Source organism: Chelon labrosus (genome assembly GCF_963514085.1).
Source record: "Chelon labrosus genome assembly, chromosome: 8".
Lineage (NCBI taxonomy): Eukaryota > Metazoa > Chordata > Actinopteri > Mugiliformes > Mugilidae > Chelon > Chelon labrosus.
In genome coordinates, this window is record NC_140358.1 from 21,852,772 (window position 1) to 21,867,445 (window position 14,674).

General features: G+C 40.8%; 1 protein-coding gene across 1 annotated transcript in view; it reads right to left on the reverse strand.

The window, feature by feature from the left end:
• Positions 1-14,674, reverse strand: part of il1rapl2 (interleukin 1 receptor accessory protein-like 2) — a 330,885-nt gene that overhangs the window by 26,024 nt on the left and 290,187 nt on the right. Inside the window, exons 7-8 of the mRNA XM_084550062.1 lie at positions 8,519-8,651; positions 161-306 (exon numbers count right to left, since the gene is read on the reverse strand). Of these exons, the coding sequence (XP_084406188.1) occupies positions 161-306; positions 8,519-8,651 (279 nt within the window). The remainder of the gene's footprint in view (positions 1-160; positions 307-8,518; positions 8,652-14,674) is intronic.

Here is a 14,674-nt window from a genome sequence, read left to right on the forward strand (position 1 = left end):
TGTAGCTGTCACTCGTACAGATTTATTGTTTGAAGAAAAGCAGCAATGATGAGATGGGATTATTTGTGTGTGTGTTTGCCACATTTAAAGGGATTCTTTAACTACCTGTAATGAAACAAAAAAAAGTAACTAAGAGGGATCGAAAGAGACAAAGTGATACCTTTCTTTTGCAGTATAGCACTCCCGCTGCGCTTCCCTATGTGGTTCTCCACGTAGCAGGTGTAGTTGGCCAGATCTGCCTCCTCCACAGCATCAAACGTTAAGGACAGTTGCACCTCTTTCTCCCCTAAATGCTCCCTTAAGATCCTGGACAAAGAAAGAGACATAGAGAATAATCACACACTGCGGGGAAATCTTCTGTTCCTAAATGTTCTCTTTAAAACACTTAAGGCAGATGAGGAGAACATAAACTTGTATCGTCCCTTTGCTCAGATTGCTTCAGTGATAGAAGTAAATATATAAATCTTAGAGACAAAGACAGATCCATGTCTCCCAGATTTCTCCATTAAGGCATGGGATAGAGGAGAAGAGGTGCGGTATAGCACTACGGAGAATATAGGGTAGATATAAAAAAAAAAAGGAGGACAGAGGGAGCAAGTAGGCATGTGTAGAAAATACTGGCAACAGCTGGAGAAAGCCTCTCTCCTTACGGTGAGGTCATACTCCTCTAAAAGCCTGTGAGGGGGAGGAAGAGGAGGTGGAGGCTAGGATGATGTCTGGGTCGTGACGTGCACCTTTAAGCCTGATTTAAGGTCAGATGCTGCAATAACAAGTTGTATCTGGGTTCAGGCTAACTGTGCAGAGATGGCAGATTCAGAGCAGTTGGCACAGATGGTCCAGTAGAGTTACAGGGTGGCAGGTTTTTACCACTCTGCTTTATAAAGCTACAATACTGGAATCTAATTTCAAATGATCACTAATGCACATATTTTTTTATTTTTTTTCATATTTGTTATGAACTTTGTTTAATGTTTTAATCATTTAAATAATTTCATTATTCACCGGTCATATTTTTACTCCACAATACTCAAAGGACTGAATGCATTTTTTTTATAAAAACAGCACAGTGACCTATGGAGATCTCTGGACATATTCATTGCTGCGGTTTATATTCAAATTTCATGTGGTCTTTGAACTATGCAACACAATGCAGGCGTCTCCTCTTGTGTCTCGTTTGATTTTGCCACAGTTGATGATGCTTCCCATTCAACCACAGCTCAGTGTGCAGTTCACAGTGAGAACTGTGGGAGGTTTGATACTTGAATTTTGATTTGCAAAGTAAAAAGTTAGCATCCAGGCAGAAGACGGTTGGATTTCACGTTTGCATTAGAAAAGTCTGTACTTGATCACTGCTAGCTGCTAATTAAGTTCAGCAGCAGCTTTCTCACCCGGAACAAACTAAATAAACGTGATGCAAGTTATAGTTCAGGTAGGTATTTAGCATTATGATTTCGCTTCCACCGTATTGCTTCCCTTTCTCCTTGTCCCCTTTTCTGAATTGCTTTTTTTCATTTTGAACAGTGTGCCGTTGTCATACTTGACTACTTTAAAGAATCATGCACACGACTAGACAATGGGACTGAATATGCAGAGTTGTGTCAGGTGGCGGCCCCTTAGAAAGGTCTCCTATAGTCACTGAAAACTTACATTATCTCTGATGTAGCTTAAATGTTTGCAGGCTGTGCCTTTAAATATGAATTAAAACTGTAAGTGCTGGTAATAAGCAATGTCCATATCATGTTTTTGTATGAAGCACATTTAAAATCAACAAATGTTGACCAAACTGCTACATGAAGACTGCAAAAACACTATAAATAAACACACAATCAATACAAGATGTGCAAGTAATGTTAGCATCTTTTGCAGGTACATCTACCAATGTTTGTCATTCAGGTTTTTTTAATGACGTAACTAGAAACCAAACCAAACCATCTAGTTAGCTAATGACAATGATACACACACAGACAGGTTAGACAAGCATCCTCACAACAGTGACTAATAAAGAGTCGACCGGTGCAGAACATTGCTTAAACTGCTATTTCTAAGGATTTTGGGAAAGTCAATAAAAACTAAACATCTGAACCTCTTGCTCATGCACACCACTTGAACGCAGGGACATCTAAAGCACAACAGCATGTAGAATCATACAGTCACTAATTACCATCTGAGGATGAAAGTTAATTGAGCTGGCATATTTCATGTACACCAATCCCCTTAAGATGAACAAAATCTATTCCACTTTTTCAGAGGGTAAGACATTTTATAGCCAGTGTCTTGTGACGAGAACTGAGTGTCAGTTTTTAATACGTGAGTAGTCACAGCTTCAACCTCAGAGCAAATTGTTTTGGACTGGGCCAGGGCCAGAAATGATGAGTGTGAACCAAGACAAATCTGGACAGGCTTTCAGAGGGTCACAATATGTGACAAGACTCTTTTGAATATAGAAGGTCCTGTGTCTGCAGCCAGCGCTATATTTTTGGATTGGGCTGCTTTCACACAGCGCAGGGACATTTTTAATCTGCCATATACAGCACATTGGCAGTCATATGCAATAATATATGCAAAATCCAAATACAAACACTGGTATTTAATTAATATGTTGCAACAGGCGATGTCATAGAGTGTAAAAAAAGTGGACGCCATGACAGCCAAAGCATGTGGAGCTCCCCCTGGTGGCTGGCCGTATAGGTCATAAGCTCCACCTCCTCCATGTTAATGGAGGGACTTAGTCCAAACTAAAACACTAAAGTCAAGGATTATTTTTGTCACTTTAGGTAGTTAATATAATAGATATATGTTCAAGAGTCCATTTTCTGAGAAGTTTAGTTTCAATTTGTTATTTGATGGTGGAGGATGTCAATTTTCAGTGACAGTAGATGACCCTGCCTAAAGGGCCTCCATCTCCAGCTCTCAGTCCCATTTCCTGTCATGTGGCATGGTCCTTTAAAGTTAGCGAAGTAGAGTTAATGAAGCAGATAATCACTATTCATAACAATACTAAATAGCTGAATGGATTCTGCTAGTCTAAGTCTTTACTATGGAAAAGAGGCATTTGTGTAAAATAACTTCCATGGTTAACGTTAGTCAACTTATCTGCAGAGATGTGCGCAAGAGCCTCAACCTCATGTGAGCTGGCACAGGCCAACCATGGCAAGCAGGGATGAGGCAATGTGTTGTATTTTCTTGTGGCTCTGTTAGTTATTCACCATGAAAATGTAGTGTATCTGCCACTTTATCCAACTGCGTGTGTGCAAAGAAATCTGACACACACTTTAAGCGTGGGTACTCCCTGTGGGAACTGAAGCCCAAACCCTAACCCTAAGTGAAATCTGAATGCATGGCTGCCATAATTATGTAGGATAACATTTGTTGGTTATGAGCTTAAAAATGTCAAATGATCCTGAAGAAATATACCAAACGACTAGAATGATGTCTGTATGTGTGTTTTCACTTCTTTCTCTCCTTTGTGTGTGTCTGTGTCAGTGGTTTCCAGTGAGTGCATCACTTTGGTGTCTACCAGGACAGAGCCTCAGTGGTTTCTGTCAAAAGCTGACACTCGCTAAAATCCTCAATTTAAAACACATCGCCTTCTGTCTTCCTTTTTTTCATCACATTTCCTCCAGTAACTATCCACCCCCACCAACCCTTGTCAGACCTCCTTTGTTTTTCCACTTGCCTCCCTCCATCTCGCTTCGATTTACAACTTAAAGGCTGTCTTGATGACTACTATTAAACGCTACCTGTCACTCCCGTTAAACTGCACTGGGCTGAGATCTCTATATATCGTGTTGGTGTAATACTAATGCGATTAGAGACAGCGTTTGAAACGGAATCCATTACAGGTTACATTTCAAAATAAAAATCACCCTTTGCAAATAATCAGGGACTTCTCCTCGCCATCTCATTCTTCTCCCCTGCTCGCCTTAGAACAGTTACTGGCCACGGACCACTAAAGGCAGTTCAATTGAAACTCTTTCCCAAAGTGTACACCAGGGATCAGTGGATGGTCCTGTTCTCTTTATACTCTACCTGCTCACAGTCAGCGACTCTCACAATATCCAGCTCAATACAGTCACCTTTCAAAAACTAAACTCCAGTCTGACATCAGACATCATCACTTGTCAAGGGTCCCACCAAAACAACACAGTAGCTTTACTTGGTCTTTCTATTATCTCAGTGATTTCTCTGAAGCTGTAACCTTTCATTCAAATACAATGCAAGCTACCACTTTTGTTTAAAGAACAATTACTTAAAGATGCAGGCATTTGATACATCCAGATTCTACTGCAGTAGTATTCTAGTAGTAGATTAGAGGATAAGAGGATGAGGATAAGGTCAGCAATATTCAATGGCTTTCTCAATAGCTTGCTGATTTCTAATTATAAATGTTTAAAGGAGTACCACACAAATGTTACAAATCTATTTTACACATTTGTATCTCTAAAATTTCACTCCCCTTCTCATGACCACATGTCCTGCAACACATCACCTTGCCCCCTGTCCCACATCATTAATTTCACTCATCACATTGTATACAAAGCCCTTCATGACCAGCCTGTTCCTGCTGTACCTCACTGACCTTCACCACTTTTTAGTGAAAGCATTATGACTACTTCTGCCTAATACGCCGTTCCTTCCTTCCTGTGTTGGACTTGGCAAGACCTCTGATGTGCCCTGTGGTACAATATCAGGCACAGACTTTAGTAATGGTTCTTTACTAATAAACTGTATTGTACACAATATGTACAGTACATGTGCAAACATACGTGGCAATAAAGATTATTCTGATTATTGATTCTGATTCTGATTACAGCCTTTTTCTTTCCCATCTCTCCAAGTACTTGTTCCTGTGCTCATGGCTCATGGTTTGTCCCTCCTCAGGCACTGTTGGTGGGTACTCAAAAGTCTTGCTGTTTCAGAACGGCTGTGACCCAGTTGAACCAACCGTTCACTTTGATTCTAATAAATCACGCACTACGCGGTCTTGTTATGAGGTAACCTATATTATTCACTTCACTGTGAGTGGTTATAATAGTTTGGTTTGATATTGCAAGTCTACTTGCAAACAAAAAATATTTTAAAACAATGCTTTTCTTCTACTTGACATGGAAACCTAGAAAAGCTTTTAGACGGCTAAAGCGTGCACGGAAAAGCAACGCTGGTACTTTTAGACAACTTGGAAAGAAGAAGCATTTGCATTATAAAGTCTTTACTGATGTGGGTACAAACTCTCATGAAAAACATTAAAACTGTGAGGTTTGACAGGAGTTGGACTGGACCGCTGACATGAATATCAAGCAGGTAAAGAAGCCTTGCAGCCTCGGTACACATATGGGTCGGGGCTACCTTCAAGTGAAAATCTGAAGCAAGCACTGGCCCAAGTGGAAATAACTGTATTATGAATTCATTGCACATGAACAAACCATGAACTATGATAGCTGAGTTGCAGAAATGTGAAAAAGCTGGACAGCAGTGAAGCTGCGCTAAGCCAACATCTGGAGTAAAACTGATGATGAAGCTCTTATCGTTGACTGTGTGTTAAGGAATATTTTGACCAAAATACTTGAATAATTTAAAAGATGCATTTACATTTTCCAAAGAAAGAAGAACAGAAGAAACAAGTCTGAAACTCTCTTCACACAAATTCACAGTGAGAGTGTTATGTTCTCTGGTTGCTGTAGCAGTAATGAGGTCAACAGTTCTCTCCCATACTGAATAGGAACAAGCATTTGTAATTACAGGTATTCACATAATCATGGAGGCCACAAGACAGCGTTGGCCACTCTGCAAACGGACATGGACATTGTCCACAGGGCAGCGCTACAGCAGGTGGAGGCAGCTTAAAATGAGCAGATTAATGTGCAGCACAGCAGGAGTCTGCCTGCTGTAGTGTGATTGTTGAATTTAGAATAGCAGTGTGATTAGATCAGAGGTGGCCAGAGGACTAGACTGAAAGATTGAGAACTCATCAGGCAAAGGTTAATTTAATACCACGGGGCGTGATTAGTCTCAAGTTTAAACACTCCCACTCATGCACGCCGCTGTTCTCTTTATCTCCAGAACCATTTCCCCGGGAGTGAACACTTTCAAAGGCCAGTAAGTGGCTCAGCAGTCACAGATACCATCCTTGAGGCACAGAACCTGGGTCAGCAAGCAGCCCTCCTGCTGAAGTGTCCAGCAGCAAGAAACTAAAGCTCCCCCAGCTTCTGCTTTCGCGTAGCTGACTCTGACCTCCCTGTAGATGGAGCAAGGGAAGAGGAAAACGGGTTTTTTCCCTTCAGGGAAGATAAACACTTCCATTATTATCGGTGTGCTGAGCTGATGACATGAAATGTGATGGCTCTTTGAGCGGGAGAGAACATTTTGTCTAGAATTTACTTTAAAACACTTTTGTATTATAGGAGTTATTTCCATGTCAGGTGAGTGTGTTCGCGTTCATGGTTAAAACTAAAAGAAACAGCGTCTTTGAAATGTTAGAACACTTTTTGTTGGAAGTGGGAAGGCTGGACAATAACCTGGCAGCGCACAGTGTAGTCATTGTAGACGGTCCATTAATCAATGCCAGACTGTCTCCAAACTGCCATTGGCAGGGTACAACTAGTGCTGTTAAGGAAAAAAAACAAACAAACAGGCTTGTCCCTGCTATGCCATATGCTGTCATGTTCAAAGTAATAAAGCTTCACATTGTACTTTGATAGAACTTGACAAGACTATGAATGAGACTATAAGTTGAAAAGTAAACCAGTTATAGGTTAGTCATCTCACCATGGCTCATAACACAGAATTAAAATTATAGTAGTAGTAGTAGTAGTAGTAGTAGTAGTAGTAGTAGTAATATGACCTACTGCCTTCGTTGTACATAATCACAGTTGTCCTGACTAATTAGAGTTGTTATGAACAGCATCACAATGATAGCTAATCTGGCTTACCTGTGGACGGACTGACAACTTGACTCACTGTCCAACTACTTAGAGTGTTTGTTGTTTCTTCACTGAACCTTTCCTTTGTCATATTGCAAAATCTCATTGACTACTTTGGCTAATGAAGAGCGCAACACAGGTTTAAGGTATATAATGGTAGATGGACTTGTATTTATTGTGTCATTTTGACTGTAAAACGCCTTTCTAAGTCTTTTCTTCAGTCACACAAGTGCACGCACCAGGAGCACTTCTTGTGTCCATTCCATGTACACTTCGGGATGTGGTCCCTATACTGGGGATTGCACCACTAAACTCTAGCTTGTGGACAATCCACTTTGCCTATCTTGCAAATGAACTTAATTTTATACATTGATTAAATATTTCAGTGGGTGAAACCGCACTGACTTCATGACTCTTCTTGCATTAACAGGTAGAGTCAAGGCCGCCACCGCACTGCATTCATTTACGTGTAATTTTGTCATAATTGGAGTATGACGTGTTGAGTGAGGTCATTTGAAGTAGCTCATTTATTGCTAGTTGACATTTGACCACCAATATGCAATCTGTCTATTCTTGAACCCAAGTGAATCTTTGAGACTTTATGTGAGAAATTTATCCACATTGTTCCTGAGATATTGTATTCGCAAGAGCTGGATGTAAGTAAGTGCAGCCCGGAAATAATAAGAAGTGCAAACTCTTTGAAACCAAATGGATCAAATCAAGGTCGGGCCGACACATTAAGTCTGTATTGTGCTCTATGGAATTGGTACCACTTGCTTTGAAAAACCTAGAAACACAAAAAAAGTCTTTTATAAAGACCCACAATTCCCAGTTATCCCTCTGCATTTGAACACAGCAGAAAACAAGCAAAACCATTAACAGTCCCCACCTTTGAACAAGCTGTTGCTTTGAAGATAGACAGGCTAATGAAACAATTCATTTTCGTCACAATTTTTCCTTTTAACTTAATCTTGTACAAATTCTGGTGATGTACTGATATGAATAAAAGCAACTGATGGATTTTAAACATAAAACTACTTTCTCACACTGACTGATGTGTGTGTGTGCGTGGGTGAGTGTGTGTGTGTGTTTGAGGAAGAGCGCCTGGGTGTACATGCACTGCTGGTTGCCATGGTGATCCTTTCAGGTTGTTCTAATGATATTTGATGCCCCGCAGACAATCAAGCTTTCCCCAATAGAGTCCGATGTAATTGGTCCCAATAGGGGAGAAAATGAATTCAATTTAACTTTATTATTAGAATTCATAATTTTTTCGGAAAGTTGAGAAGAAACCTGTCAGAGAGCGCTCAACGAGTCATAAATCATAAGAAAGCAAATTAGATCCTGACAGTGTGAGGAGTGCAGCTGGAGTCGAGGCTTTTCAGAAATTAATTAACAATTGAAACCTATGAGCTTGAGAGAGTGTAATGGATACCGTCTTGAAGCCTGTTGCAGCAGTGGCACATCATGTGGATTAAGTCCTTACTCCACTTTGGTTTATTTGCAATTTACATGTCCTGTGGTTTCTTTTCCCCCCACGCCTCGATAGACAATGATTTGGGATAATAGCATGTTACTATAGATGCTGTTGTATTTACCTGACTTCGCTTTCTTTTATATGTCCTGCGAGTTCTTCGACAAACTTTTCTCCTTTCATCCAGTAGATGATGGGCCTTCTGTTTTCTCCACTGTAGCCAAAGAAGGCCTTGCAGTCCAGACTGAGAGGCATACCTGCAACGCACAACACACGACTGTTGGCAAAAGTGTAGTGACAGACAAAAAAAAATAAATGTATGGACTGAGCTGAGGCAAAAACTTGTCCCTAACATGGAAAAAAACAAGCTGACAACAAGACACCATTATGAGACAGTAAAACAATATTAGAAAACAAGAGGGAGCCAATAAAGCTGGAACATTTTGGCATATTTCCTTTAATTCTGCACTGGGGTGGGAAGGTGGTAGTGGAAAGCCAGCTCTCCCCCTAGGGAATCAGCACACAAAACTACTTTAGGTGTGCAACTAGGCGCCTAGTTGGGTCCTCTTAAAATGGCAATCTGATAACTACTGGATCCTTCTGGTAGCAGTAAAATCAGTTTAAGGAGAGGTATTGTGAAAAGATTCAGGGTAATAGCAGTCATCAGGACACATGGTCTTATCTAACATTTTATTTTTTCTCTACAGTTTTCTGCGTATTATGAGTGGCTCATAATAAAACTCTTCAGATGAAATATTGGTTTAATTAACGCCACTTAAAAGTATGACAAACGCCAAGCCAAGGGATCAAATCAGGACACTGTGTAATAGAGTCAAAAACCAGTTCCAGCTGATTAATATTTCTTGCTAATCAGGATTCTGCAATTACATGTTCAGCATTACAGATTTTAACCATCACTCCTCAACAAAGACCTTCCTTGACGGAGTTCCGAGAGCATTTCCTAGCTGGGGCTCACTTGCCTGTTTGCACTGATATGGCTAATCAACTTGCTTAATAAACCTGTAGAGAAGAGACAGACACACTTCTCACACAAAGTTGGCACTTGAAGCTTGGAACAAGTAAAGCCTGGACTGTTCGTGTTGATTTTATTGCAAACAGCCAATGCACAAAACAGCCCAGTGATCAAATTAGCACAAGAAGTTTTGTATGATTCTTTTACCAAACTACAGCTTCGGGAGTAAGACATACCCCTTAACATCAGAATATGATTTTTGTTTTCAAATGTGTGCAAAATGAATTTGCCTGCTGTAGAGCATCAAAGCTGCTGGAAATATAACGGAAGAAGAAGAATTTCTAGGATTTCTGGGATTCCATTTTAATTTATAATTGAAATAATTGACACAAACACACATAACTGTATATATCGACAGTATCCATGCAAGCTGTCACACACACACTTCAGTAAGACCTTGAAACCCCCACCACTCTGTGATTACAGCTATCAGTGGTGATGATGGGCCATTAATGAGCATTCTAATGAGCACGATCTCGTTAGGCAGTCAATTAGCAGATAATTATGATCGACCTTAGTATTATCATAATGATAGCACCATCAGCACAGTCAAGAGCCAACGATGAACGGTAACGTTGAGTGTACATCTTTGCGTTCGTTGTCAGACAGAAGGTTTGAACTGAAGGTTAGCGCAAAACATGTTTGCATTTCAGACATTCGCTGTAGCCGATGTTTTCACGTGGAGCGGGTGGGAAATGTAGGTGCTTCTGTGGAAGTTTTGTCTTTGTCCTTTAGCAAGGTAACGCCGAATTACCATTTTCAGGACAAGCGGTTACAGAAGATGAAAGAATGAATGAATGAATGAATGAATGAATGAAGTCCGAATATTCAGAGCAGCAGAGGTAAGAATCTTTTACAAACTGGTTACAGGTTGAATAAACATGAGGCTTTGTCGGTTGGCCATGGCGTATGGAAATGCCTGGTGATTGCTTTATGTTTGGTGTCACCGCATCACTTATTTTGATTGATGGGAAAAGAGGAGGGGAGTGGCGGCTTTGACTTCTGTCAGTCTCTAAATTATCATTTTAAAAAAGCGAAGAGAAAAAGAAGGGGTCACTATAGCCTTGTGTGTCTTGCATGTGTGTGTTGTTGGTCCGTCGGGGTGTGAAGTGTTGTGCTGAGGCAGGCGGTGCGTACTGCAGCACTGACGTGTAAACACATACTGCAGAAATCTGTTTATAAAATCTGAGTGAAAGAGTGAAATTGGTTTAGCTTGATTGTGTGCTTGTCTTTCTGTGTAAGGAGGTGTGTGTGTGCGTGTGTGGGTGTGTGTGTATGTGTGTGAGCGCTGCAGTAATTGATTAGCACCCTGAGGGTGTGTTTGTGTTCTCAGCATGTTGTGGTGATTAAAATCATCAACTTTGTTTGCACTTGTGTGTAGGTTGGTGGGAGTGCCTGTTTGTGTGTGTGTGTGTGTGTGTGTGTGTGTAGTGTAATCAGAAATATGAGCCCTGAAATCCAGTCTGCATTTCATACAGCTGAGTCGAGTCATCATTTCTATTTGTGGCTAGAGCAGCAGTGCAGAAAAAGGGCTGGAGTTGTGTTGTTGTCAATAGTGTCAAAGAAAGACTTTGTACGACTGATTGATGGGAATTTTCTCAAGTTGGTGCATCATCATTCACACTGCTGCAGAGTGCGATCACACCTTGATGCTGCTTCCTTTGGTGTGACACATAAGGGAAGAACTCCCTCTGCCCAATCACAAGTGAGTTAGGAAACAAAAGTCACATGACTGCCAAGTCAAAGCCAGTCTGATTCCATTCTTTGTAACTTTTTTTTATTTCAGACTTGTCTGTGCTCCTCAGTGTAGCTTCTCTGATATTCACAACACGTAGATGCACATAAAGAAGCAGCTGAATATGAGCAACGGTCCAGACTGTGCTTTGCCCTTGGTTCATTTTTTAATGCTGCCATTCAAGCATGAGGAACTGCTGGTTATCAGACATCAACATCTGTTTCCTTCCGTCTGTAAAGTCTTGTAATTCGAGGTTGTTTCCTGTCAAAGGTTCATATCACATTCTCACTGCAAAAAATTAAAATAAATAAAAATCTTATGTTGTTTTCTGCATTTGAATTGTTCTCACCAACCAGGGTTAAACAGATGAAGATGGAAGTCTCCATCATCCGTAATAAACCTCTCTGAACTCAGTGGTGTGGCTATGCAGTTAACATCCTTATCAGAACTATCCATTATTCATTAAGCTCTGAACTTTGGTGCCTTTCAGGTTTGGTTTTACAGCTACAGCTTGACATTAGTTCAGAGCAGCTGAATGTTGATAGAAAATCATTGTACGGAACAAGTTAGTGTAAAGCTGGTGGAAAATTCAGCATCTAAGAGCCAGATATTTCCCTCAAGATTCAAAATTTAAACATGAAGGTTGACTGTATCTACTGGATGTATGTTTTAAAGTCAAACAGTTTGTAAAAAGTTTTCCCTTTGGTCCACTTTCTTCCCCAAGAGAACCAAGATATATAACTACAAACCACACTGCTTACTGGTCACATGTATGTGGGGTGAGAGAAAGTAAATACAGGAACATATCTATGCAATTTAACATGGAACACCAGGAGAGTTGACATTTGCTAATAACTGGGGCTATTATCTTGATGATATATGTCTTTAAAATACTACACTGTTTCATAATCTATAGAGAAGAAGAGGTAACTTCAAACTGCTGTTCAGAATGGTAAATGGTCAATGGTTACATAGCACCTTTCTACCTGAGTGCCACCTAAAGCGCAGTGACATTCAGTCGCCCATTCATGGGTAGCGCTGCCGTGCAAGGTGCTTGCCTGTCATTAGGAGGAACGTTGCCATGGACGCTTTGGCATGTGGATTACCCAGGGATTTAACCATCAACCCTGCCATGGTCAGTGCCCTCTAGAGTTGCCCTAAGAACAAGGAAGCTGATGGCTACAGGAGTACCTGGGTACAGCTGGGGATTGGATGTTGCCACCACTCCAGGGTTATTTTGGGACTGGTTTTGGTGGAGTTCTGGTCCTCACCAGAGCCTGATTACCATGTCCACACCTGCCCAAATGAACCCAACCAGTCGTACCAGAGTAACCAGGCAGAAAACAATTTGTGGTTATTAGAATTTTAAAGGTGAGTTTCAAAGTATTCATTCATTCATTCATTCATCTTCTGTAACCGCTTGTTTCTGTGAAGGGTCGCGGGGGGACTGGAGCCTATCCCAGCTGTCACTGGGCGAGAGGCGGAGTACACCCTGGACAGGACGCCAGTCTATCGCATCATTCGCAGACAGACAACCATTCACACTCACACCTAGGGCCAGTTTAGAATCACCAATTAACCTAATGAGCATGTCTTTGGACGGTGGTAGGAAGCTGGAGTACCCGGAGAGAACCCACGCAGATACAGGGAGAACATGCAAACTCCCCACAGAAAGGATTTGAACCCGGGACCTTCTCGCTGTGAGACATCAGTGCTAACCACCTCGCCATTGTGTCACCTTCAAAGTATTCAGTTAATAACTTTTTTGTTTATAGCAAGACTCCATCTACATTGCAAATATCTAAGTATGACTTATTCTGATTTATGCCACTGCAAAATGCCAAATTCCAGGAGGAACTGATTTGTGTTATTTCATATATATGAAAAATGTGAGGAAGGAACACAGGGAGGAGGGACATTCATAGAAACACAGAGTCTGTCTTCTTTCCCACTTCCTATGTAACTCTTGTAGCTACTTCACATCATTAGTCTGTTTCACTTGTCACTCTTTGGGGTTCCCTGTTCTCTCCCTGTTTTTCGCTTCTCGTCTCTAAAATAGATTCTCTCTTACCTCTTCATGTCTCCCTGCCTTTCTTCCTCGGTGTGTCAGGATTTTCTCTTTGCCATTATTCACCATCATCTCTGTCCATCTTTTCTTTTGCTCACTCACCTTCTTTCCAATTGTCCCTGTCTGCACAAAACCCTTTTTATATTAATAACGTTTATAGCGTTCTGATACAGACCCAGCTGTGTCTCTGAGGCGGTGGAGGTGTTTTCACATGCACAAATGCATGTGTTACTAAGGATATCTAGGTGTTTTGTAATTCATCTAAAACTACATTAAGAATTGTCTCAAAAGGTATGACAGACACAATCTTTTTGAGCAGCATTAGATAATGAGGGAGAGATTATTATTTTTTGGAGTAACCGAATTCTGCCCGTATTTCGAAAGGAAATGAGAAAGGAGCAGATAACATTCAGGTGAGGGATCGTATGAGAGAAGTAGGACAAACCTTAACGAGGGAAATGAATCACTGAAAAGTCATTTTCACACACACACACACACACTACATCCACTGACTTGACAAGTACGTATGACAAGAAAGGACCCAGAAGTTAATAGACCTAGAATTGCAGCCTTTGACTGTCATATATTTTTATATTTCATGTTGTCTCTGATTCAGCCTCTTCATTAAACCTTGGCCTACTTAACACAGAGATTAACGTTAAATAAAGGTTATTGAATTGATCTGTCCCCTTCCCGTGGAAACTCAGAGGTGCCGGGGGAGCAGTGGAGCCGGTGAGCCAGATTTTTATGCACTGATTAATTTAACACGTCATACTTCATGGAGGGCGAAGATGGACAAAGGGGACAATACCGTAAAATTATATACACTAAGCCCCAGAGGGTGAGTAACCCACTATTTCCTAGCAGAGAGATGGAGTGACTTTGAAGGTCCACTGAGTGCCACATAGTGCCTTAAAATGGGAAATATGAGAGTGGGGGCCTGGGTACCATTAGAATCATCCCTCTGCAAGTATTTTAATCTTGATGCTAGCAATGATTCTATTTTCTGTTTTCACTGATGGATGAGTCAGAGACCAGGACCCATAAATAACATGTATAACCTTTATCGCTTAAAATGGAATATGCCCAACTATGATCTTATACAAGCAAACACATTTGCGGTTGATTGAACCCCTAAAACAGAGACTGTCTTCAAGCTGAAGTTGAACTATATTATCTTAAAGCTAAAGCTAGTGCAGTATAAATTAATGTCTGTTATATCCTGTCCCTTGCCAGACGAGTTCATACAATATTGATTAAGCTAACTGGTTGCAGGTATATTTATAAATGTGCTATCTGGTGATATTCCCACATTGGTGCACCAGGAGTATTTCATGTCGAACACCAATGTATTGTCAGTGCAAACAGCTCGTAGCAGCTACTAGCAGTATGACAGAGCCTATGGTGAAGAAGAAGCGAGAGTTACTAATGTAACTAGGTTTCT